The 23,532-nt window shown below is 44.4% G+C and overlaps 1 protein-coding gene across 3 annotated transcripts in view; it reads left to right on the forward strand.

Moving 5' to 3' along the window:
- Positions 1-2,669: 2,669 nt before the first annotated feature.
- The window catches only part of CCDC181 (coiled-coil domain containing 181), a 109,568-nt gene continuing 88,705 nt past the window's right edge, over positions 2,670-23,532 (forward strand). For 2 of the 3 annotated variants that reach the window (XM_029578940.1, XM_029578941.1), the window contains exon 1: positions 2,670-3,045. In XM_029578940.1, coding sequence (XP_029434800.1) covers positions 2,681-3,045 — 365 coding nt within the window. In that variant the 5' untranslated portion in view covers positions 2,670-2,680. Of the gene's footprint in view, positions 3,046-18,541; positions 18,602-23,532 lie in introns of all 3 variants that reach the window. The other variant, XM_029578942.1, reaches the window with a different exon arrangement.

Here is a 23,532-nt window from a genome sequence, read left to right on the forward strand (position 1 = left end):
CCAGCTGGAAAGTCGGTGGCCATGAGCGGCGTCCATCCTGCTCATGGTAGAAGAGGGAGGCCTTCGGGCTCTGAGCGGTGGAAACACTGTGTGGCTGCCATGGATCTGGAGCCAGCAACCGAATGGCCTTTTCTTCTTCCCACACTCCGCAGCCCGGAAGACAAAGGGGTGGGTCCGCACGGGCAGGAAGAAGGAAAGTCATGCAGTCGCGGCCCGAAGCAGGAGGAAGAGCAATAGCCCTGCCCCCCCCCCCCCCCCCCCCACTGCAGATGCAGGAAGTAGAGCTGCACCAGCCCTCGTGCCGCCTCAAGAAAAATGAAGAGTCCCCATCTGTCGTGGGGGCTGAAGGAGGAAGCTGCTGCTGTGCTTCGGATGGGGAACGGGGTAGGAAGTGAGAGTGTTTGTGTCTGTGTGTGTCTAGGAGAGTCTGTGTGTGTATGTATGGGAATGAGAGTGCATGTTTGTGTGTGTCTAGGAGAGTCTGTGTATGGGAGTGAGAGTGCAAGTTTGTGTGTGTGAGAGGGAGCTGTGTGAAGGGGTGTGTATGTGAGAGACAGAAATGGAGGGAGCCTGTGTGCAAGGGTGTGTGAAAGTATGTGCAAGAGAGAGGGAGGTTGTGTGAGGGAGAGGGAAACCAGAGATCACTTTGGGGGGGGGGGGGGGAGGGAGGGAGAAATGAATCTGGAGGGTGGTGCCAAAGGAATTATCCACCCCAGGTGCCAAAAACATTAGGTATACCACTGGCACATGGAGAGAAAGAGGCCCATAAGAAATCGTAGTCAATATACACACACACACACACACACACACATGTATCTACCTATCCATCTATCTATCTATCTATCTATATATATATTTATATATATATATATATGTATTTTTTTACAGAGCAGATGGTTTTTACCTGTTTTCCTCCCATCCTGCCCTCAGCAATATTTAGCCCCCGCCTCAGTTAAAAAGAAATATTGTAGAGTGGGCATACTTTTTGCCCGCTCTTTAGTGGTGGATGTTCAACGTGATGCGGAGGGCATATTTCTAGCTCTCAAAGTCATGATTGGTAATGAGTTGTTTACACTCCTTACTCTATATGGCCCAAATGCAGAACAGGGGCCTTTCCTTACACGCATATCTTCTCTGCTGGAGACGAGGGCAGAGGGCCAGGTAATAGTGGGGGGTGATTTCACCCTAACCAGATCCCCATATCTGGATAATACTTAGTCTGGAGAGGGAGGAAATAGATCTCATAGACTGGCATTAAAGGACTTGATCTCGGAGAGGGGACTGGTGGATATTTGGAACCCAACTCAGCATAACTATACGTATTTCTCACATGTGCACCAGTCCTACTCTCATATTAGTTGACCTCATGGTTGTCTGATGTGGGATCAATAACTTGGTCCAATCATGCCCCGGTGTGGCTGGAAATAAGGTTAGTAAAATTACAAAAATGATACAACTCAGAAACAAATTTACTATAAATACAATATATATATATATATATAAGCCAAATCATCCCAATCACACCACATTCATGTAACATCTTTCAAATTATCCTCCAAATGTATCGAAACACCTTACATCATCACAGAGGTCTTCCCCAAAAGGTCTTCCCCTACAAGGGATCCTCATTTCACCATTGTGCATCCTCAGGGGGATTAAACATCCACAATAAGTCTCTCAAGCCCATAAAATATAGTCCAATGACATGGCACAAATGATGCCCAAAAATACTTTTATTATTGCCTCCTATGAAGGATTAAGCTCAACTTTTCAGAATAACACCGCTATAAAAAGTACCTCCACGTGCTGTTCAGTACTTATTAGCAAGGTGGTACTTTTTATGGGGATCATTGGTTCCAAGTGTCTTTTTCAGCAGGATTTTCTGGTTAGCACCACAGCGGTGCATGTAAATATAATATAAATTTTATTTTAAGAGATATTTTTTACCTCAGAAGAATGTACCTTCAATGCCCTGCTTAATGTAAAATGTTGTCAATGCATAATTCTTAATTGTGCATGGAGAAACTTGTGGGGGGAGGACGGGATCAAGGCTATACGTTTTGCCTAGGATGTCTAGTATTTTGCATTGAAACTGTTTGAGAGCCACACACAGAAAGTGCACATGGAGAGAAAGAGGCTGTAGCAGCACCTGGAACCACACACAGAGAACGGAAGCTGAGACAGCAGGAGACTGGGAGTTTGGAGGTCAGTGATATGTCGTGTTTAATGTCTCCAACAGGGAAAACACCATCTGATCCCACGGTATAGGAAGCAGCCTACAGACAGTTCAAGAGAGCCCAGATTTATATCTTAGAAGCACTGCCTGAAAAATATCACTTTGGCCTACGATCTCACTCATTGGGTGGTAAATCTCAGTCATTGGAAAGGACCACCACTGGCATCTCTGATATTTACAGATATGAAATTATTAAACAAGTCAAAATAAAGATTTTGATAGGTTTTTAAGCCCTCTTTAATCAAGTTGGCTAGTCAAGCCGTTTTTTGTGGGATCCACATGATGCAACTCTGGGATGTCACATAAAGTAGGTTGTGTCCCTTTATCTGTCTGTAACCCAGTTATCAGCAGCCAGGGGCCAGGGACGTTACAGGCTCCTGTCTGCCACACAGCCTGCTGGTTCTTCCACTTGCACATAAGGAGGGAGGTTTGGGATTGGGCTGCATGACGAAGCGCGGCGCACCTCGGTGGGGCAAGAGAGTGACGGCCGCTGCTTTCCCGGTTTCGTACAAGCGCGTGGACCGCCCCGGGTTTCTCCACAAAAGCAGGAAGAAGGGACCCGAAGGCTACACGCGGGTTTGCTATAAAGGGCCCGTTTGCAACCCTGCGCCGACATCTCGCGAGAAGCCGGGCGCGGCGGGATTTGCCTGCCTCTGTGCTGCGTCACGTTGGCATGGAGACGGCGGCTTGGCTGCGCGGAGCGGGAGGGGGCGTTTGGGGGTGGCCGGCCGCGGTGACCGCAGCCGCGGCCGCCTGAGTCTCACCATCCCCCCCTCCGGAGGGTGGTTGCGGCGCTTCAGGATCAAAAGGTGAGTCTGCGGCTGTTGGGGAACGTGGGGACGGGAGGAAGGGGAGGGGAGATGTGGAGTGATGTGTGGCCCTGGAGGTCGTCTCGGCGGTTCCTATGGCAGCAGCAGCAGGACCCGAGCAGTTCCGTTATTATCCCCGCCGTCCCCGGTGCCTGGGTTGGAGCTTCCTGACTTTCAGACTGGGGACGCACGGAGGACCTGAGTTACTAAGCCTATTTACCACATAGACACTGAATGAGAAAAAAGCATTACCAAATCAGGTGCAAAGCAGGTGAGGCCGTAAAGGTGTATTGACTATTGCATTAAAATAAAACGAAGAATGGGGTAAAGGGACTCCAGCAGGTAAGCGGGATGGAATCTAAGAACGAGCTGATAGAAATGCATTACCGCCTTCCTTGCTCACGAGCTAAGAAAATCGACTTAAATAAACGACGGAAAGAATTCCCCCCTTCCCCTTAATATATCTCTGACATTGCTGTGCTTGTGAGGAAAAGGATGAGATAAAAGGACTGAGTTGGGAATGCATAATCTTTTCTGCATTAAAGTATTAAGAGTGGAATAAAGAATGTTTTTTAGTATGTGTGAGGCGGAGGGGGGAATTAAATCAGTTCAATTTACTTTAGTGTGTAAGAATGAAGCATTTTCGTAGAAATGAGTCTGACTGAGAGAGCACAATAAGGTGACAGAATTAAGTTAGATTGCCCGTTCCTGACTACTTTTGCTCCCATTTCGTTAGATTCAATGATGCTGTACTTGAGGCACAGGAGCCACATTATGGCTCTTTCTTTAAACACAACATAGTTTTTATTAAAGCACAAAAATAAAATGGAATTAATACTTAAATGTTCCAGCTAAAAGAAGATAACTCTAGAAAGTGGATTTTTTAACTCCACTAGCTGCTAATATGGTTCATGAAGTGACAAAGGTTGAGGATAGATATGTGATTCTGACACTACTGTGAACTAAGATCGTGCTTGAGTGTCCTAAGAAAACGTGCTACAGCAATTAGCTTAACAGCCCTATTATAGCAGTATTACAATGAATGACAGCATTAATGATTACATTGATATATTGGCTATGAAGTTTTTTGTCTAAACAAAAATCAAAGTTTTAATAGTGACTTTGGAGGATTCAGGAGAGAGAGGAAAGCAGGAAGGTCAACATTGAGCCATAGTAGATGATGGCAGATGAGGAAACACCAGAGCTAGAGAGTCAACTAAACCTTAATTCTGTTCAACAAAGATAAAGACCAATTGGCTCATTCAGTCTGCCCAGTTATCTTTGTCTATCGGGTCGATTCAGTAAAATTCATGGGAGAGCCGGTGCTCCGAGGTGAGCGCCTGCTCTCCCAACATGCGCCCAGGCCACTCTCCTGGTGCGTCCTTAGCGCTTCCTTATTGACAGAAGAGGTGGCTGTCAGCTGGTTTGACAGCTGACACTTAATTTTACTGGTGTCAGTTGTCGAACTCGCTGACAGCCACAGGTTCGTAAAATGGATGCCGGCAAAATTGAGCTTCTGTCTTCCAACCCGCGGGCGGCAGGCAGATTTAAAATTATTATTTTTTTATTTTTTTTTTAGAATTAAAAAAAAATTTTTTTGGAGCCCTTGACTTAATATCGCTATGGTATTAAGTCGGAGGGTGTACAGAAAAGCAGTTTTTTTCTGCTTTTCTGTACACTTTCCCAGTGCCGGCCGAAATTAACTCCTGCCTTCGGGCAGGCATTAATTTCTGAAAGTAAAATGCGTGGCTGGGCTGCACATTTTACTTTCTGTATCGCGCGGGACTAACTAATAGGCTCATCAACATGCATGTGCAGGTTGCGGGCACTATTAGTTTTTGGGGGGTTGAACACCCGTTTTCCTCACGGTATTACCCCTTACTGTATAAGGGGTATTATTAGCACGTGGAAAACGCACGTCTAGATGGGGGCTAACAGTGCGCTCAGCCTGAGCGCACCGTACTGAATCGGCCTGTATGTCTGTAAGTAAGTTATCACTTCCTATCCAGGACAGTTTTCCTTTTCTTCCTCCTTAGCATTCCACCGTCTTGGGTAGATGAGCATACAACATCCCCTGTTTCGTTCACAATAAGTACCCTTCGCTGTTCTGTGACTAAACATAAAAACTGTTGCACAAACGTCTGGCTTCCTAAGACCCTTGCCTAGCCTTCCAGACAGACTTGGCTGCACCCTCTTTGACAGTGGGGGGTGGGGGGTGGGAGGGGGAGGAATTGGATTCAGACAACAACCAACACAGCCCTGACGTTTATGGTCTGGGGTACTGATACACAGACATAAAAGAAAAAAAACCCCACAAAACTGCTTCTATAGCCAAGTCCATAAGTAAAGCCCATCAAGCAGCACTGTCTGAATTTTCAGAGGCTCATCACCTAGTAAAAATGTTGCTAGCAGTACATTATGTATTGGTTGTTTTAAGGCTTGGAGCAGTAGTTACTACCCTTAAGAGAAACATGGGGGTAACCTGCATGGCAGATACAACAATAAGCTTGCTGGGCAGACTGGATGGACCATTCGGTTACTATATTATGAGCTGTATTTATGTGAGGTTTTCTAGTTATTACTGTACTTGCAGTGTGCCAGACAGAACCAGTTGCTAGTTTAATTCCCAGAACAAGTGTAAATGCTTTCCAATGTACCTGTTTCTTTTTTACTCCATCTCTTTCTTTCCTATGTATTTAGTTCCACTATACTCTCAGGATGATATCCAACCAGATATTCTTAGCTTGGGATAATAAAGCTGTTGTCTAAATCTTTCCTGAGTCTCACTAGGAGCTTGATTAACCTGCAGATCACAAGTTTGTCGCAACCTAAGTGAATCAGAATGAGATACAGAGGTGGTGTGGTTCTCCCTTCTACATTAAAATTGATATTGTTTGATCTCATCTCATGCTACATATTCACATCGGTGCATGCATACCCCTTGTTAAGGGTTTTCATCTTCTCCTCAACAATTTGCACCAACCAGGAGAGAAAACCGATTATCATATTGTTTTGCTACCTTAAGGTCATCAGACACTATCACCCCAAGTTTTCTCTCCTGATTGGTGCACATCAGCCCCCATTGCATACTGCTTCCTCAGATTTCTGCATTCAAATACAAGACTCTGCACTTTTTTTGTATTGAATTTAAATTGCTAAGTAGTTGACCACTCCTCTGATTATTTTATATTACTTCTCATTCTGTCTACTTCCTCAGGGGAGTGCACTCTGTTGCATGACTTAGTGTCATCTGCAAAAAGAAACTTTTTCTTCTAATCCCTATGCAATACTCTCACAATAATATTTAAACAGAACCAGCTCCAGAACTGATCTCTGAGTGACTCCACTAATTACCTATCTTTCCTTAGAGTGAATTCCATTTACTTCTACTCTATATTATTCAACCAATTTCTAATCCAGTCCAACATGTTGGGATCCAGGGAGCTCAGTTTATTTATGAATTTCCTTTGCAGGACAGTATCAAAAGTTTTCCTAGCGTGTAGACAGACTCAGGACCAGTGGGTTATGCTCCCCTGCCAGCAGATGGAGATGGAGCAAGCTGATGTCACAGTATATATACTATTGCAGGGACCCCAGCTTGCCAGTATTCTCCATCTCGGAGATTTCCTCCGACTAAAGCCACACGCCTCTCCTCGACCAAAGACCGAGCATTTTCGATCGCAGGCCCATCGATCTGGAATAACATCCCGTCAGACCTCAGATTGGAACCATGCCTGTTAACATTCAGAAAAAAACTCAAGACGTGGCTCTTCCACCAAGCCTTCGGGGATCCACAAGATAATCACTAGTTGCCCTTCCCTTATCTGGACGATGGTCTTTGATCTTCATGAACGATGGACTATGGCACTGCTAGGTTAAAGCACTTGAAGCTTTAACCTGTATTCTCTATTGTATTTCTTGTTTATTTCTGCCTTACCTTTCTTCCAGCTACGTTAGCTTCCAAGTTCTTACCCCTTGTTGAATGTAACTTTGCCTTATTCACCTCTTTTGTTTAACTTATTTTAGTTACGCCTCAGTTATACCCTTGTTAAATGTAAACCGATCCGATATGGTTATTACTATGAAGGTCGGTATAAAAAAGTGTTAAATAAATAAATAAATAAATCTCCAGCGTTTGGTGAATGTGCATCTCCCTATGGGGATTGTTTCAGATTTTGGAAGGAGAATTTAAAATAGAAAAAGAAAAGCCCCACTCTCCTGTGGTGATACCAGATGGTCTCTCCCCCAGCTGAGAATTCCTGAGGTGATTTACATGGTCCCTCAGATGTGTGCCTTGGTCTGGTAGCTGATTGTACAGCTTAAAGGCAGCAGGTGCAGGAGGCTGAGCGTGGTGGTGACGGCACATGCCCTCTTCTGCAGCCGGAGACCGTCTCTGTACTCAGCTGGTAAGGGCTGAGATCTGTTAAGTTTAAAACCAAAAAAAAATTAGAGGCAGAGATAGTGTGTAGAGGGGTTTGCAGGACTTCCTACGGTCTCCGTGCTCAGCGTGCCGTTCTGCCGTTTGTTCCCACTCCCGCAGCCTGGCGGGTTGAGTGACCCCAGTGGGCTAGGCTCTGCAGTTAGGCTTTTTTCCTGCACGCCGCATGGTAGGCCACAGCGGCGTTTTCACACATGCTTTCCTGCCCTCTACAGGACATCAGTGTGCGCAGTGCATCGGCTCTGCTCACGTGGTGTGCGCTCAGTTTTGGGTGCACCTTTTGCACACACAAATTTTTAAGCATTGGTAGTGCATCCAGATTTTGGTGCACAGTTTGTGCTTGTGATTTTTGTGGCGCCTCTTCTTGGGGCACCTAATTTTTGTGCACAAAATTTTGTGCGCTTGAAGTTTTTTCAGCTTGAGCCGGCTGGATGCACATTCTCCGTTGCCTATGCACTGATGGCGCCAGCAATCAAGAAACTTAAGTGCTTTTCTCTCTGTGTTGCCTGTCATATTCGGGTATCTCAGCCTGACGTGTCCTCTAACGTGTCAGCACTGTTTAGAGGCTCAGAGAGAATTGTCTTCCTCTAATTTCGCTAAGCCTGGATCCTCCGAGCCTGATGATGGTCTGGTTAAGGTTCTATGTGGAAGTGCACTGGATCTTGGAACACCCTTGACTGGTTCCTCCACAGGAGATGGCAGTTCAGTGGGTCCCGCTCCAGTTCCTTCTGGGTTTGGCCTGGATCTGGCTGCTTTTTCTTGGGTGGAGTTTTTTCATGGTTTGAAATCCTTTCTTCAGACGCAGTCCTCAGTTTTGCCCAATCCTGTCAGGTCGAACCCTCAGCCGGTGGCCCCTCTCTCTTCCAGTCCTATGTTTAAGTGCCAGAGCATGCCTCAGTTCACTGAGGGTAATCCCAACAGGAACCCGGATGGCACTGATGATGAGGCAGATCCTGATTTCTTGGAAGATGGGTAAATTCCTCTGGGATTGGAACCATATCGGACCATGTTGCAGTTGCCAGCCCTGATTTCCCAGACCTTGAAGATGCTAGGTTTTCCTGGTGCAGATTCCATGTCTGAGCTGAAGAAGAATCCCTTTTTGGTTTCCTTGCATAAAGCCTCATCTTTGTTCCCTGTTATGGACTCCATTCAGGAATTGATAGATCTTGAATGGATCCAGCGGTGAGAGAGCATTTGCGTTTTCCCAAAGTGGATGCTCTGGTCTGTGCCATCTCTAAGCAGATGTGGAGGAGAGACCTTGAAGGATGTGCATGATAGGAGGATTGAGGCTAACCTTAAAGCAAACCTTTGAAGCAGTGGTTATGACTTTACAGATAACTTCTTGTTGCACCCTAGTGGCACAATCTGGTCTGCTTCTTTCTTAGGAAGTTAAGGATTCTGGAGTGCATTCCAGAGCAGTTATGGAACCCGCTGCCACTTTTTTAGCAGATGTGGGCTGCGATTTGATCCATATCTGGGCCAGAGGAGTGGCTTCGGTGGTAGTGGCCAGGCGTGAACTATGGTTGCAAAATTGGCCAGCTGATGCAACCTCCAAAGCTAATCTTATGAAAATGCCTTTTAAAGGCTCACTCTTGTTTGGGAGCTAGTTGGAGAAATTGGCTGGTAAGTAGGGTGAATGTCTGGTCCCTCGGTTGCCGGAGGATAAGAAGCAGTTGCAGTGCCCCTCTGGTATGAGGGGTTATCTCTGGGGTTCCAAGCACTTTCGTCCCTACAGAGGATCGACTTTTCAGAGGACTTAGCCTTTCAGTACATCTCGGTCCTTTCATTCCAGTCACACAAGAGAAGAACAGGCTTGGGTGGCGGATCCTCCCAAGCTTCTCAATGAAAGTTTGTTGACCCACCTTCAGGAACAAGAGATAAAGGATGCCTCTCTCTTTTATCAGAGGTGGGTCGAGATCACACTGGATCAGTGGGTCCTGGAGGTGATATGAGAAGGATGTATGCTGGAATTTCGCAGTACTCCTTGGGACGTGTTCATGGTGTCTCCTTGCCACTTCCCACAGAAGAAGCAGGCAGTGGAATCTACGCTTCTAAGGTTTCTCCAGATGAGGGCTGTAGTTCCAGTGCTACATCTCAAGAAAGTATGGGGCGATATTCCATTTATTTTGTTGTGCCCAAGAAGGAGGGCTCCTTTTTGTCTCATCCTGGATCTCAAAAGTGTCAACCGTCATTTGAGGGTGACTTATTTTTGCATGGAAATCTTATGCTCCGTGATAATGGTTGTGCAGTTGGGGGACTTTCTGACCTTCCTGGCTCTGTCCAAGGCCTACCTTCATATTTCCATCTTTTGAGAGCACCATTTTCTGCGTTTTTGGTGTTTGGGGGTGCCATTATCAGTTTCGGGCACTGTCTTTTGGTCTAGCCACTGCTCCCAGAACGTATTCGAAGGTTATGATGGTAGTAGTGGGAGTGTTGAGAAGAGATGGGTTCCTGGTACACCCGTATTTGAACGACTGGCTGATTTGAGCCAAGTCTCAGGAAGAGATCTGTCTGGTGACCCGCATGGTGAACTCCTTGTTGCAGGAACTTGGTTGGGTGGTGAACCTGACAAAGGAATTTTTTCCTGCTTTTTCTGTTTCACTGTAAACCAGCATGATTTGCATTTAATGCAAGAATGTCGGTATACAAAAGTTAAAAATAAATAAATAAAGAGCATTCTTCAGCCATCTCATTTGTTGGATTATCTGGGTGTTCAGTTCGACACAAGGCAGAACAAGGTTTTTCCTCAGAAGTTCAGATTCAGAAATTGATGTCACATTGCATCAGTTGGTGAGCACTATATGCCCGACAGTGTGGTCCTATCTACAGGTGCTCGGTTTGATGGCGGCAACCCTGGAAGTGGTGCCATGGGCAAGGGTGCATATGCGTCCTCTTCAGCACTCACTGCTGTCTCATTGGAACCCGCAGTCTCAGGATTATTCAGTTCAGCTCCACTTGCCGATGGAAATCTGCTCTCATTTCCAGTGGTGGTTTCAGGAGGCTCACCTGAGAAAGGGTGTTTCCTTGACCTCCTTGAACTGGTTGATACTCACAACAGATGCAAGTCTTCGGGGTTGGGTAGCTCACTGTCAGGAGCTGACAGCCCAAGGGCATTGAAATGCTGAAGAGTCCCTCTGGAACATCAATCGCGGTGTGCTTGCAGTTCAGCCACAATCTGCAGGGTCAAGCGGTCCGAGTGATGTTAGACAATGCAACAGCAGTGGCCTACATCAATCAATAGCGAGGAACCAAGAGCCAGCAAGTGTCACAGGAAATAGACCAATTTATGGAATAAGCGGAAAGACATCTACAGATGATCTCAGTCTCTCACATTGCAGGAAAAGACAACTTCAGAGCAGACTTTCTCAGCAGGGAGAGTCTGGACTCAGGAGAATGGGTGTTGTCGGATGAGGTGTTTTAGCTGATAGAGGCTCGCTAGGGCCTTCAATTCTTAGACCTGCTGACAACTTCTCACAATGTGAAGGTTCCTCGATTCTACAGTCGCAAGGAGAGATCTGTGGTCCCTGGGCATAGATGTTCTTGTACAGGTCTGGCCAGAAGACAAGTTGCTTTATGCCTTTCCTCCATGGCCCTTGTTGGGCAGGATAATTAGCAGGATTGAAAGCCACAGGGGGCTGGTAATCCTGGTGGCACCGGATTGGCTCAGACGACCCCCTTTCGTCTTCCCACACACACGAATCTGTTGCAGCAGGGATCTGTCCTTCATGAAGATCCGACTCTGTTTTGATTTACAGTTTAGCCCTTGAGAGGCCTCACTTGTTGACGCATGGATAATCTTCTGAGGCAGTGGTTCTCAACCTTTTTTCTGTCGGGACACACCTGACAGATGGTTCTCACATGCATGACACACTGACCCATGATCGTCACGGGGCTAGATGTAAAAGTACAGTTTGCATCCATGGGAACCCCCCCTGACCCACAATAATGGATGTAAAGCAGAATTATGACATTCCCCACACAACTCACCCCACAAAAAAGATATTCTGGTTCTGGTGTCATCTCAGTAACAGCAACTCAAACTCCTTCTACTTCTAGGCTCAATAGCCCTAATTATGAAGACAGCAGTTTACCACCAATGCATGTCCTCTTGAGAAAACACAACAAATAAGACTGATACAAATGCTTACATGCTAGTAAAATATCTCATCTCGGTAACAGACACAGAATCGACCTAACATACTCCCAGGATCTGTAGTAATGCACATAAACTAATCCGCGCACAGTTACACCTGTATTATGGAATACACTCAAACAGGAGCAACCCTATCTATGAAAAGGCAACACTACAAATATTAAATCAGACCCTAAAAACCAATACACCTCTTATTAGGAAAACAGAACTAGCAAGCAGCTATAGATCCCCACACAGAAATAATTGTAAAACTATACTAATAAGCAGAATAAATGTTTCAAAACAGCTATGAACAGAATAACATCCAACAATTAAAAACTCATAAAAACTATGAAACATTCTCCAATCACCAATAAAATATTTCAAAAAAGCAGACATCACATAATATTAAATAATTAAAATGGCAGTCAATCAAGAAAAATAAACTTAAAAAGCCACCTTTACTTACCCCCTCCAGCAGCTCCCCTACTCCCCTTCCATGCAGGCCGAGGCACACACCAGAAGCAGCAGTAGAAGCTAAGCTCTATACTCATGGTCCTCTTCCTTAGTGCCCATGTCTCTCACACACACACCATACCAGTCATGCCCCCATGACCAGTTTCTGTCTCTCACACACCAATCATCTCCCAAAAGGTCTTTGACTCACACACACACACACACACACACACACACACACACACACACACCAGTCACCTTCCTGAACAGTTTCTCTCATGCCATACATACACACAGGTTTCCCACTCCCGTGTTCTACTTACATATATGGGCTTCTCACTCTCATAATCACTTTCTCTGTCTCATACACACATTCACCAGTCTCTCACTCCCATGCTTGTTCTCTCCACATGCACAGGCTTCTCATTCCCATAATCACTTTCTCTCTCACTCACTCACACACACACAAACAAACACACAAAGGCTTCCCACTCCCATGTTCTCTTTCAGATATACAGGCTTCTCACTCCCATGCTGTTTCTCACTCACAGGTAGATGTGAATCAGTTATTTACTCTTTCGGATAATAGACAAGGGGGCACTCCATGAAGTTAGCATGTGGCACATTTAAAACTAATCGGAGAAAGTTCTTTTTTATTCAATGCACAATTAAACTCTGGAATTTGTTGCCAGATGATGTGGTTAGTGCAGTTAGTGTAGCTGGGTTTAAAAAAGGATTGGATAAGTTCTTGGAGGAGAAGTCCATTACCTGCTATTAATTAAGTTGACTTAGAAAATAGCCACTGCTATTACTAGCAACGGTAACATGGAATAGACTTAGCTTTTGGGTACTTGCCAGGTTCTTATGGCCTGGATTGGCCACTGTTGGAAACAGGATGCTGGGCTTGATGTTCTTATGTTCTCTTTCAGATATACAGGCATTTCTCACTCCCATGCTCACTCTCTTTCACATGCACATGCTTTTCATTCCCATAATCACTTTCTCTCTGTTACACATACACCAGTCTCTCTCTCATTTCCATGCTCGCTCTCCACATGCACAGGTTTCTCATTCCCTGAATCACATTCTTTCTCTCACATTCACACACACACCAGTCTCTTTCTCTCACACACACAGTCACCTTACCAACCAGTCTCTCTCTCTCATGCATGCACACACAGGCTTCCCACTCCTATGCTCTCTCTCACATACGGGCCGATTCAGTAAAAACGCGGGAGAGCAGACGAACGCCTGCACTCCCGGCGCGTGCGATGCAGTATTTAAATGAGGTGGTGCGGTAGAAACGGGCAAAAGGAGGCGCTAGAGACACTAGCGCGTCCCTACCACCTCCTTTTGACCCGGAGCGGCGGCTATCAGTGGGTTTGACAGCTGACGCTCAATTTTGCCGGCGTCAGTTCTCGAGCCCGCTGACAGCCTCAGGCTCGGAAACCGGACGCCGGCAAAATTGAGCGTCGGGACCTCCGACTTAATATCGCTATGATATTAAGTCGGAGGGTGCACAGAAAAGCAATTTTACTGCTTTTCTGTGCACTTTCCTGGTGCCGGCAGAAACTAGTGCCTACCTTTGGGTACACTCTAATTTCTTAGAGTAAAATGTGTGGCTTGGCTGCTCATTTTACTTACTGTATCCCGTGTGCATACCTAATAGTGCCATCAACATGCATTTGCATGTTGAGGACGCTATTAGGTGCCGCAGGTTGGACGCGCGTTTTCCGCCCCTTACTGGATAAGGGGTATGGGAAAATGCGCGTCCAAGAGCGCACTGTACTGTATCGGCCTGATAATCAGGCTTCTCACTCCCCTGCTTTCTTTCACACCCCCCCCACCCCAACAACAGCAGGCTTCTTACTCCCATGCTTTCTCACATACCTAGATTTCTCACTTCCATGCTTTTTCTCTCTCTCTCACACACACATCAGTCACCTCCCTGACTAATGTCTCACACTCTCACATAAACATCAGTCATCTCCCTGAGCAGTCACTTTCATTGTCTCTCACATATACACACACATCAGCTCTCTGACCAGTTTCTTTCAATCACATACATGCTCTCAATCACACACAGGCTGGCTGCTTCTCTCTCTTTCTCTCACTCACTTCCTCTCCCCCCCCCCCCCAAGCACAATGGTAGTTGCAGCAGCTTCCTCCTCCAGCCCCCGCAGGCCAAGAAAAAAGAATCCCATCGGCCGCGGGAGGCTCATGCTGCTGACTCCTTTCCCGATTACCGGCTGCTTTGATTGCTCGGGGGCTGATGCTGCTGCCGCCGCTGCTATTTTTCCACACGGCACAGCCTTTCTCCTTCCCGCGCACCACGTATCACTTCCTGTTCGGGGGGGGGGGGCAAGGGAAGGGAAAGGCCAGCCGCAGGTACCACAGCTTCTTCTAGCACTGCTGCCATTCCCACTGGGCTTGAACGTGCTGTTAGCCCGGCGGCAACCGCAGCAGGGAAGGAAGAGCAGTGGGAGAGACCGGGAGCATGTGACACACCTGCTAGTGCGTGGCGACACACTGGTGTGTTGCGACACACGGTTCAGAAGCACTGTTCTGAGGTGATTGCTATCTTGCTCCACGCTTGGAAGTTCTCCACGTCCTTAGTCTATGCGCGGATTTGGAGAGTTTTTGAGGCCTGATGTGAGGATCGAGGTGTGCTTCCTCATTCGGTTATGATCCGGCTCATTCTGGAATTTTTGCAGGATGGGTTAAATAAAGGATTGTCCCTTAATTCCTTGAAGGTAGAGGTTGCGGCTCTTGCCTGTTTCAGAGGTCTGGTGAATGGTGATTACTTATCATCTCATCCTGATGTGGCCCGTTTTTTGAAGGGAGTGAAGCATCTTTGGCATCCCTTGAAGTTACCAGTTCCATCGTGGAGTCTTAATTTGGTGCTGGAATTCTTGGTGGGCCTTACATTCCAACTACTGTGTAGCCTTTCCTTGTAGTTATTGACCTTAAAGACGGTGTTCCTGGTGGCTATATGTTCTGCATGTCAAATTTCCGAGCTGCAGGGAACACAGCAACCAGCTGGGTCTGATGTCATCAGAGAGGGCCGCAATCATTTTCCTGCCGCTGGCCCTTTAAGAAGAGTAGAGTGGCGCAGGCCAGAGGCTGCTGCGAGGATGGCGTCCCCGTCGTGGTGCGCTGGGGGGGGGGGGGACGACAGTGGGGCCGGAGCTGCCTGCGGGCGGCAAGGTACATTGGTGAGGGTCTCCCGCTGCAACAAAGGCGCCGGGAAACGTCCCCGCCATGCCGGTGAGCGGGGCCAGTCATCGCCCAGTGCGGCCGGCCCGCGAAACGGTAAGTGTTCATCTAGTCCCTAGATTGGGGTACATATGTTCCTTGCTTGAGTTCATTGTTTCTTGAGAGTTGAGTACAGTAATGGTTGACTGTTTTTAATCAAGTATTTTGCTAGTTTGTCCACAGTTGCTTTTGAAGAAAATACTGGTAGGCTGGGGTCACTGCAGGGTTATATATACTGTGACGTCAGCTTGCTCCATCTCCATCTGCAGGCAGGGGAGCATAAACTCACTGGTCCTGAGTCCATCTGTCTACACTAAGGAAAACAAAATTATCAGGTAAGTAGTAATTTCTCCTTTGCTGAAATCCAAGTAAACCATATTTAGCGTGCACTTTTGATGGAAAGCATTAGTCACCTAATCAAAGAAATTGATGAGATTTGTTTCACATGATCTCCCTTTTGGTAAAATCAAGCTGGATTAGATCCTGCAACCTTTTGGAATTTAGATAGTTCATTATCCCTTCCCTCAGTAGAATCTCTATTCATTTTCCCACCACTGAGGTCAGACTGACTGTTTTCTTTCAAACCTTCTGTCTGTTACTACTTTTATAAAAGGGGGACCACATAAACCCTTCTCCATTCCTTTGGGATCAAAGATGTACTGAACAGGTTCTTTAGTGGACCTGCTAGAATCTCTGACCTAGGATGTATCCCATCAGGCTGCATGGCTTTGTCCACTTTCAGTTTTGCTAGTTACATCATTTACAGATGTGTGGAATATCTAATCCATTACCATGCATATCCTTGCTGATAATCAGCTGTCCTCCTCCAATCGCTTCTTCACTGAATAGCAGACAGAAGTATTTATTTAGCATTTCTGCTTTTCACTTGCCCCTCTCTACATATTTCTCATCTTCTCCTACCTCTGGCCTCCTCTTTTATACTGTATATCTGAAACAGTCTTGTCATGTCCCTTTACCTCTTTAGCTTCCTTTTCTTCTCACACTTTTGCCATATTGTCCTACCAGATATTCTTTTGTGCTCCTCTTTCTGAGAACTCATACCTTTTGATGCTTATCTTTTTGCCCATACTTGGAGTCATTTTCATCTTAATATTGTTTAGTTTCTTAACATGAAGGTTTGCTGCTCTTTATCTAGCATATTTTAGATGAAACCACTTGATCTACATCCTCCCACTCTGCCAGCATCATCTTAAAGTACTTTCCCATTTTACCAAGGCTCTCGTTTTTGAAATCTCGGACTTTGAATTTCGTGTGACTTCTCTTCACCTTGGCAGTTATATCCAGCTAACTGATGATCATTCTTGCTTAGGTGGATGCTTACATGGACATTAAAAATGCTTTTTCCATTTGTAAGTACCATTGTAGGTTCCATTAGCATTAGTTTGAAAAGAATCCATTGCAGGGAATCCAGGATCTCTGTTTCTCACTGATTCTGCTGATGGGATACTCCAATCTCCATCTAGCAGGTTAAAATCTCCTAACATCAATACCTTCATTCCCACTTTTTGCATTCTTTGAACAAATCACTCCTCTCCAGTTTTTCTGCTCAAGTTGGGGTCTATAAACCATTGTGGCGTGGATAGATAGATGTGCCGATGGCCCTTTCCAACAGCCTTCTGCATTTCAATTACTTTGATTTTTTTTTCACATAAAGAGTTAATATTATCTTTTTTTCTGCCATCCCTGTCATCCCTGATCATTATTGTAGCCCATGACCTTATCCCATTCAGGGGACTTATTAAATCATGCTTCTGTGATGCAAACAATATCTAGGTCTTCCTCCTCTATTAGGGCTTTTGCAGATCTGGAATTGTACTTATTGCCCTCTACCTCTAGCTCCTTGTCTGCACTCCATATAGCCTCTTTATCTACTCCCCTCATTTACCTTGTTGCTCAAGCATAGCCTAGTGAGCTCATCACTTTTGTGTTTTACTGCACAATTGTCATTTGTTCATTGGGGTGGCTGCTCAACTCAGCTTTCATCTTTCATCCCAGTTTAAACATATGTGACAGTATTACCTGAATTTCTCACCTAGGATCTTTTTTTTTTCCACAGAAAGATGTTTACCGTCACTACAATCTAGCCTTTTATAATTCCATGTGGGCCTCAGCCCACATGGAATTCCATGTAAGGCAGCAGTTTTGAGCTGCATATTAAAACTGGCCTATGTACAGGTAATACCTCTGAAAATGCTATGGTCTTTGACAGGTGGCTAAGTCCATCCCTTAAATTTTGGAACTCCTCATGTGCTAGCTTGGTCATTGATCTTCAAGTGGAAGATAATATCAATATCAGAATCCCTTCTGTCTTCTTTGATAATACTGATTTGTATTCCGTCTAACCGAGGATCCTGGTAGGAATGTAACCTTTTTGTTTCTCTCTGTTCTGCGGGCAATCATGCCTCTCAGGTTAATAGCTTTGATAAGAGTCCCCCAGCAGAAAGTGTTTTCTGTTATGGGATCTTTTGATAGTGCCTTTGGGTTTTTGTGTACAGTGACTATCTCTTTTAATTCTTAATACCACTTCTGATGTCATTTTTGGAGCATCCTCTCTTTCCAAAGTTTTGAAGACATTTTATGTGGGTATCATTTGGTGGAGAGGAGGGGAGTGAGTGTATTTGTGCCACAATTATTATCTTTTTAGAACCCTATTGCAAATTACTTTTTCCTGTTTTGGGGATCATATGTCAGCATGGGGTCAGATTTTCTGGATGCTGTATAGTGAGGGAGGATTCTCATCTCTTTACGCTGCTTCAGCATTGCAGAGAGCCCCACAGTTGTCAAACAAAATAATTCTCATTGCATCAGTGTATTTCTATGTGGTACATCTTTATTATTGTAAAGAATCCCAAAATGACCTTAGGTTATCATTTAATTTAATTAAACAAGCTCTGACCTCTTCCCTTAGAAAACTGTATAATAAAAGCAGGTACTGGGGTGGGTGGATGTCAGGCAGGAGATATTTAACTGGCAAGAGCTATTCTGACTCAGACTGACTTTTGTGTGCTCATATTGTTAGCTGTAGAGCCCAGCAAAAATACACAGAGCCTGATTTACTAAGAGTGTTTCCTATTGAAACAGAATTGGAAAAAAGCCTTAGTAAATAAGGCCCACAGTTAACAAAGAAAAATCCACAGTACAATTTTAAAACAGCAAACAGAAATATTTTTTTTAGCAAAGTCTTGTCTTTCTAGGAGCCACCAGTCCTAGGCAGGAGTATTCAAGGAAATGCAACGAAGTTCCTTATTAGCCAGGTAACCCAGGTTTATACTTATTGGGGGAATTTTCAGGCCTATGCGGGTTGTTACAGAGTCGGTGGGTAGTTTTCCCCGAGGACTTTGCACCTGTTTTCAAAGATAAAAGTACATATGTACTCTCCCTTTGAAAATTGCCTATGGAAAAAGTACATGCAGAGATATGTAGCTGCTATTTCTGCAGATACGTTTTCCCTGAAAAACAACACACATAATTTTGAAAATCCAAAACTGCATGCGTTGTTGCTGGGGTTTTTTCCTTCCCAGTTTGTTGATGGAAAGATTTATAAGGTCTTAATGTATATGCACATGCTTTTAATTCGTTTGAATGCATTTTGTTTATATTTTTCACAGTCACGTGACAGGCAATATTACTTTTCCTGTACACTATTAGTTCTTGTTAGTATTTTGATTTGCAAGGGGGAAATTTTCAAACAACCCACATTGCTGCAAAGTTCGTGGGTATTTTTTACCCATGCTCTTTGCATCAATTTTCAAAGGGACAGTACATGATAGATTTGCATATATTTGATCCAAGAACCAGATTAATTTTGCAGTGTTTTGGCTTTGCTGAAATTCAGATCTTTGTCATTTAAGGACCAGAGTTTGCCTGCACTGACTAAGATATTACTTTTCAATGTATTTTGCAAATATTTGCTAATCTAGTAATATATGGGATGTTCAAACTGCTGGTAAATTGAGAAATTCACAGATCCCTGAAAATGTCATCCTAAACTAACAATTCTATAGAAAACAAGATGTTCCACCCAGAACTAAAGGAGGTTCTGAAAAGAACCACCCCCATCAGAGTTCTCTTGTACGCTACCAGTATTGCTGTCAGAGCAACACTGGATGCAGACAGAACAGTATGACTCGTACTGCTTTAGCTGGCCTTGGGGTTGTGGCAGTGGTTCTTGGGGGGGGAAAGGGTGGGAGAGTGGCGGTGGAGGTTGTCAGTTTATAGGCCTGGAGCCTAGTTTGAATTGAAATATTGTGGGAGAGGGGATGCGAAGGAGCCTTGAGCTGCTATGACCCGGGACCCTAGTATAGATAGGACACCAAACACAACATTTGTTAGGGACATGGAGATATAGAGATCCCATAATCCTGCTTTCCCTTTGGAAAAGTAGGATAAAAACTGAAAATAAACTATTTTAATAATAATCAAATAGATGTTTAATTTTATTGAAAAAACAGATCATCTGCTGTCAAGTTCTTAGGGGGTAATTTCCAAAAGCATTTTCACTGCTTAAACTGGGTTTTGCACATTACACATGTAAGTGGGCTTTTGAAAATTTCTGCAATATATGCCATTGAATTGTCAATACGTTTTACCTGCGTAAGTGCATTTTAAGATGGTAACTTTCAAACTGATATGCGGACATACTTTTGCGCATATGTGTCAGTGTGCACCCAGATACATGCCCATTTTTTTTTTTACACACCCCTTTTATAATGTGCATGTACATATACATGCACGTTATAAAATAGTGTGGTCGCGTGCACATATGCGTCTAATTTTGAGTGGGTGCACACCTAAGGGCCGGATTTTAATACCTACGCGTGGGCTTACATTTGTGCGTGCAACCCGGCGTGCACAAATGTACATGCGATTTTATAACATGTGCACGCAGCCGCACGCATGTTATAAAATCCGGGGTTGGTGCTCGCAAGGGGGTGCACAATAGTGCACCTTGCACGCGCCGAGCCCTTGGGGATCCCTGCTGGCTTTCCCCGTTCCCTCCCAGGCCGCTCTGAAATCAGAGCGGCCTCTGAGGGAACTTTCCTTCCATCCCTCCCACCTTGGCTTACCCTAAACCCCCCCCCCCAACCTTTATTTTATAAGTTGCGCCTGCCTCTGGGCAGGTGTAGGTTGTGCGCGCCGGCCGAGTGCCAGCACATGATCCCCCGGCACAGCAGCAAAGGCCGCTGTGCCGGAGGCCTCAATTCCGCCCTCCCCCTGCCCAGCCCCGGGACTTACACGCGTCCTGGGGCTTTACACGCGCTGCCAGGCCTTTTGAAAATAGGCCTGGCGCGTATAATCCTCCTGGATTTACGCATGTAGGGCTTTTAAAATCTGCCCCTAAGTGCGCAAATCCCTATTCTACCACACAAGTCTGTATTTTATAATGGGCATGTACTCATGCCAGTTTTGCCAGTTCATCCAGTTAAGAGCTAGGTCCTCCAAATCCCCCTGGTTTGATAGCCTGCATGCCCTCCGGTTACCCCAGACTCTTTAAACCCTGCAGAAATAACTAATTTCTTTAAATTTTATTTATATTTTATTAATTTTCACAAGATAATTTGCAAGCATTAATATCTTGAGTTGAAATATATAGAGAGATTTATTTACCCTATATTATTCTAATCATATTTTACCCATGTAATCTCTACATCATTGCAACAACACAAAGAGCAAAAAATCGCGAACCTGTCGAAACCAAACAATCAATACAAAAGGTATCGCTAAAAAATTATTCAATTATACACACCGTCTAATCAAAATAATATATCTGTTTTTTGAAAGACATTATTTTGAAATCGATTTTTATAAAGAACAGGACTGCATCAGCAAGCCTTAGTCAACGTGCTCAGTACATTCATATAGAGCCGTCCGGTCTTATCAATCATTTGCAGCCTGCAGATATTTAGCTTACAGTGTTCTCTGAAAAACATCCAATTGTGTGAGAATGAGTAGAAAATCTCACAAAGTATAGCGCTCTTCTCCGGTGATTCAAATATCTATACACGACTGTATAGATGGGTAAAGGCAATCTCTATTAATTCTCTATTGTCTCGATATTACAGAGCTCTAGCAAGAGGAGATATATGAAAATTCACACACGCTGGTATATTCCATTCACACGCTTTGCCAGACTAAAAGTTTAGAAGATGCATCTGATGCTGACTCTATGCATCAGATGTCAACTCGACTCGACAGCGGCCGTGTTTCGCAGCCTACCGGCTGCTTCTTCAAGAGTCAGAAGAACTTATAATGTGTGATCTATAAAACAGAGCCAAAAATTGGTAATAGAATATAGTGGGAGAGAAAAATCAATACTTAACTGACTGATGACGGTGCGAGCACCTCTTAAAGCAAGGACAGAAAGTCTCAAAGTCATCCTCTGCAAAAACGCCGAGCTAGAGACCGCATCCAGCTAGTTTAGCTAATTAAATAGCCCGCTTTTGTGCGGACGTAATGACGTCACCAAAGACGTATTCTGTAATCAAGGATACGAGACGCGAAACTCTAAGTCTTGTAACAACTATTTATTAGGCACATAGCAAAAACATCATCTTGTGAAACCAAAGTCAGATGAAAACATTGTATTCCAAGGTGCTGTTGAGACCCTGAGGGTGGACTGTATTGAGTCGATGGATCCATCTCTGTTCTGCCTGAAGCAATTTTTTGTCAAAGTCACCACCTCGCCAAGATGGAGTCAGCTGATCGAGTACACAGACTCTCAAATCTTCAAAGGTGTGAGAGAAGTCAAGACAATGGGTAACTAGAGGCGCTGTAATCCTTTGCATATTTATGCATGAACGATGTTCTATTAATCGAGTTTTCAGAGTCCTCTTTGTTTTTCCCACATAGCACAATTGACAGGGACATTGAATAATATATATCACCCCTGAAGAAACGCAGTTGGTGGTATGATGTAAATATATATTAGTATTCAATGTTGAAAAATGTAAAACTGAAGTCTCAATCATGACGTGGCAGACAGTACAAGAGCCACATTTCGAATGGGAACCAGAATGATAGGACAAGTCACGAACGGTGGAGTCTGAATGTACCAGCTGGTCCTTCAAATTCGCTCCACGAGTGTATGCAAATCTTGGAAAATGTTGAAATTCAGAATGTAATTGTAAGATATTCCAATTATGAGAAATGATGGACTTTATTTTTGCTGACATTGATGAAAATGGTAGAACGCAAGTATACATCAGACCCATATTGATTTTTTAGATATCCACATTTCTAAATTATCCACAGGTTTTGAAACGACGTTGTTTAGGAAATCAGTAGCAAGTAACACCTTATTGCATTTTTCCAGTGCCCACCCCAGATCATTGAAAGAAAGTTTGCCTACCAGTCAGTTTTTTAGGCTGAGGCGTCTATGTGCTACATTACCAGAATTCCAACATCAAGCCAAAGATTTGTGGACCAGATTTCTTCAAAGAGGATACCCACCCAGATGCATTAAAAAAGCATATTTGAGAGCAAAATACACCCATCGAGAATGGTTATTTTTACCCCGATCCGATGATGCGGAAGATTCTCTCACTTGCGTTCTACCATTTTCATCAATGTCAGCAAAAATAAAGTCCATCATTTCTCATAATTGGAATATCTTACAATTACATTCTGAATTTCAACATTTTCCAAGATTTGCATACACTCGTGGAGCGAATTTGAAGGACCAGCTGGTACATTCAGACTCCACCGTTCGTGACTTGTCCTATCATTCTGGTTCCCATTCGAAATGTGGCTCTTGTACTGTCTGCCACGTCATGATTGAGACTTCAGTTTTACATTTTTCAACATTGAATACTAATATATATTTACATCATACCACCAACTGCGTTTCTTCAGGGGTGATATATATTATTCAATGTCCCTGTCAATTGTGCTATGTGGGAAAAACAAAGAGGACTCTGAAAACTCGATTAATAGAACATCGTTCATGCATAAATATGCAAAGGATTACAGCGCCTCTAGTTACCCATTGTCTTGACTTCTCTCACACCTTTGAAGATTTGAGAGTCTGTGTACTCGATCAGCTGACTCCATCTTGGCGAGGTGGTGACTTTGACAAAAAATTGCTTCAGGCAGAACAGAGATGGATCCATCGACTCAATACAGTCCACCCTCAGGGTCTCAACAGCACCTTGGAATACAATGTTTTCATCTGACTTTGGTTTCACAA

The sequence above is a fragment of the Rhinatrema bivittatum genome, chromosome 15 (genome assembly GCF_901001135.1).
Source record: "Rhinatrema bivittatum chromosome 15, aRhiBiv1.1, whole genome shotgun sequence".
Lineage (NCBI taxonomy): Eukaryota > Metazoa > Chordata > Amphibia > Gymnophiona > Rhinatrematidae > Rhinatrema > Rhinatrema bivittatum.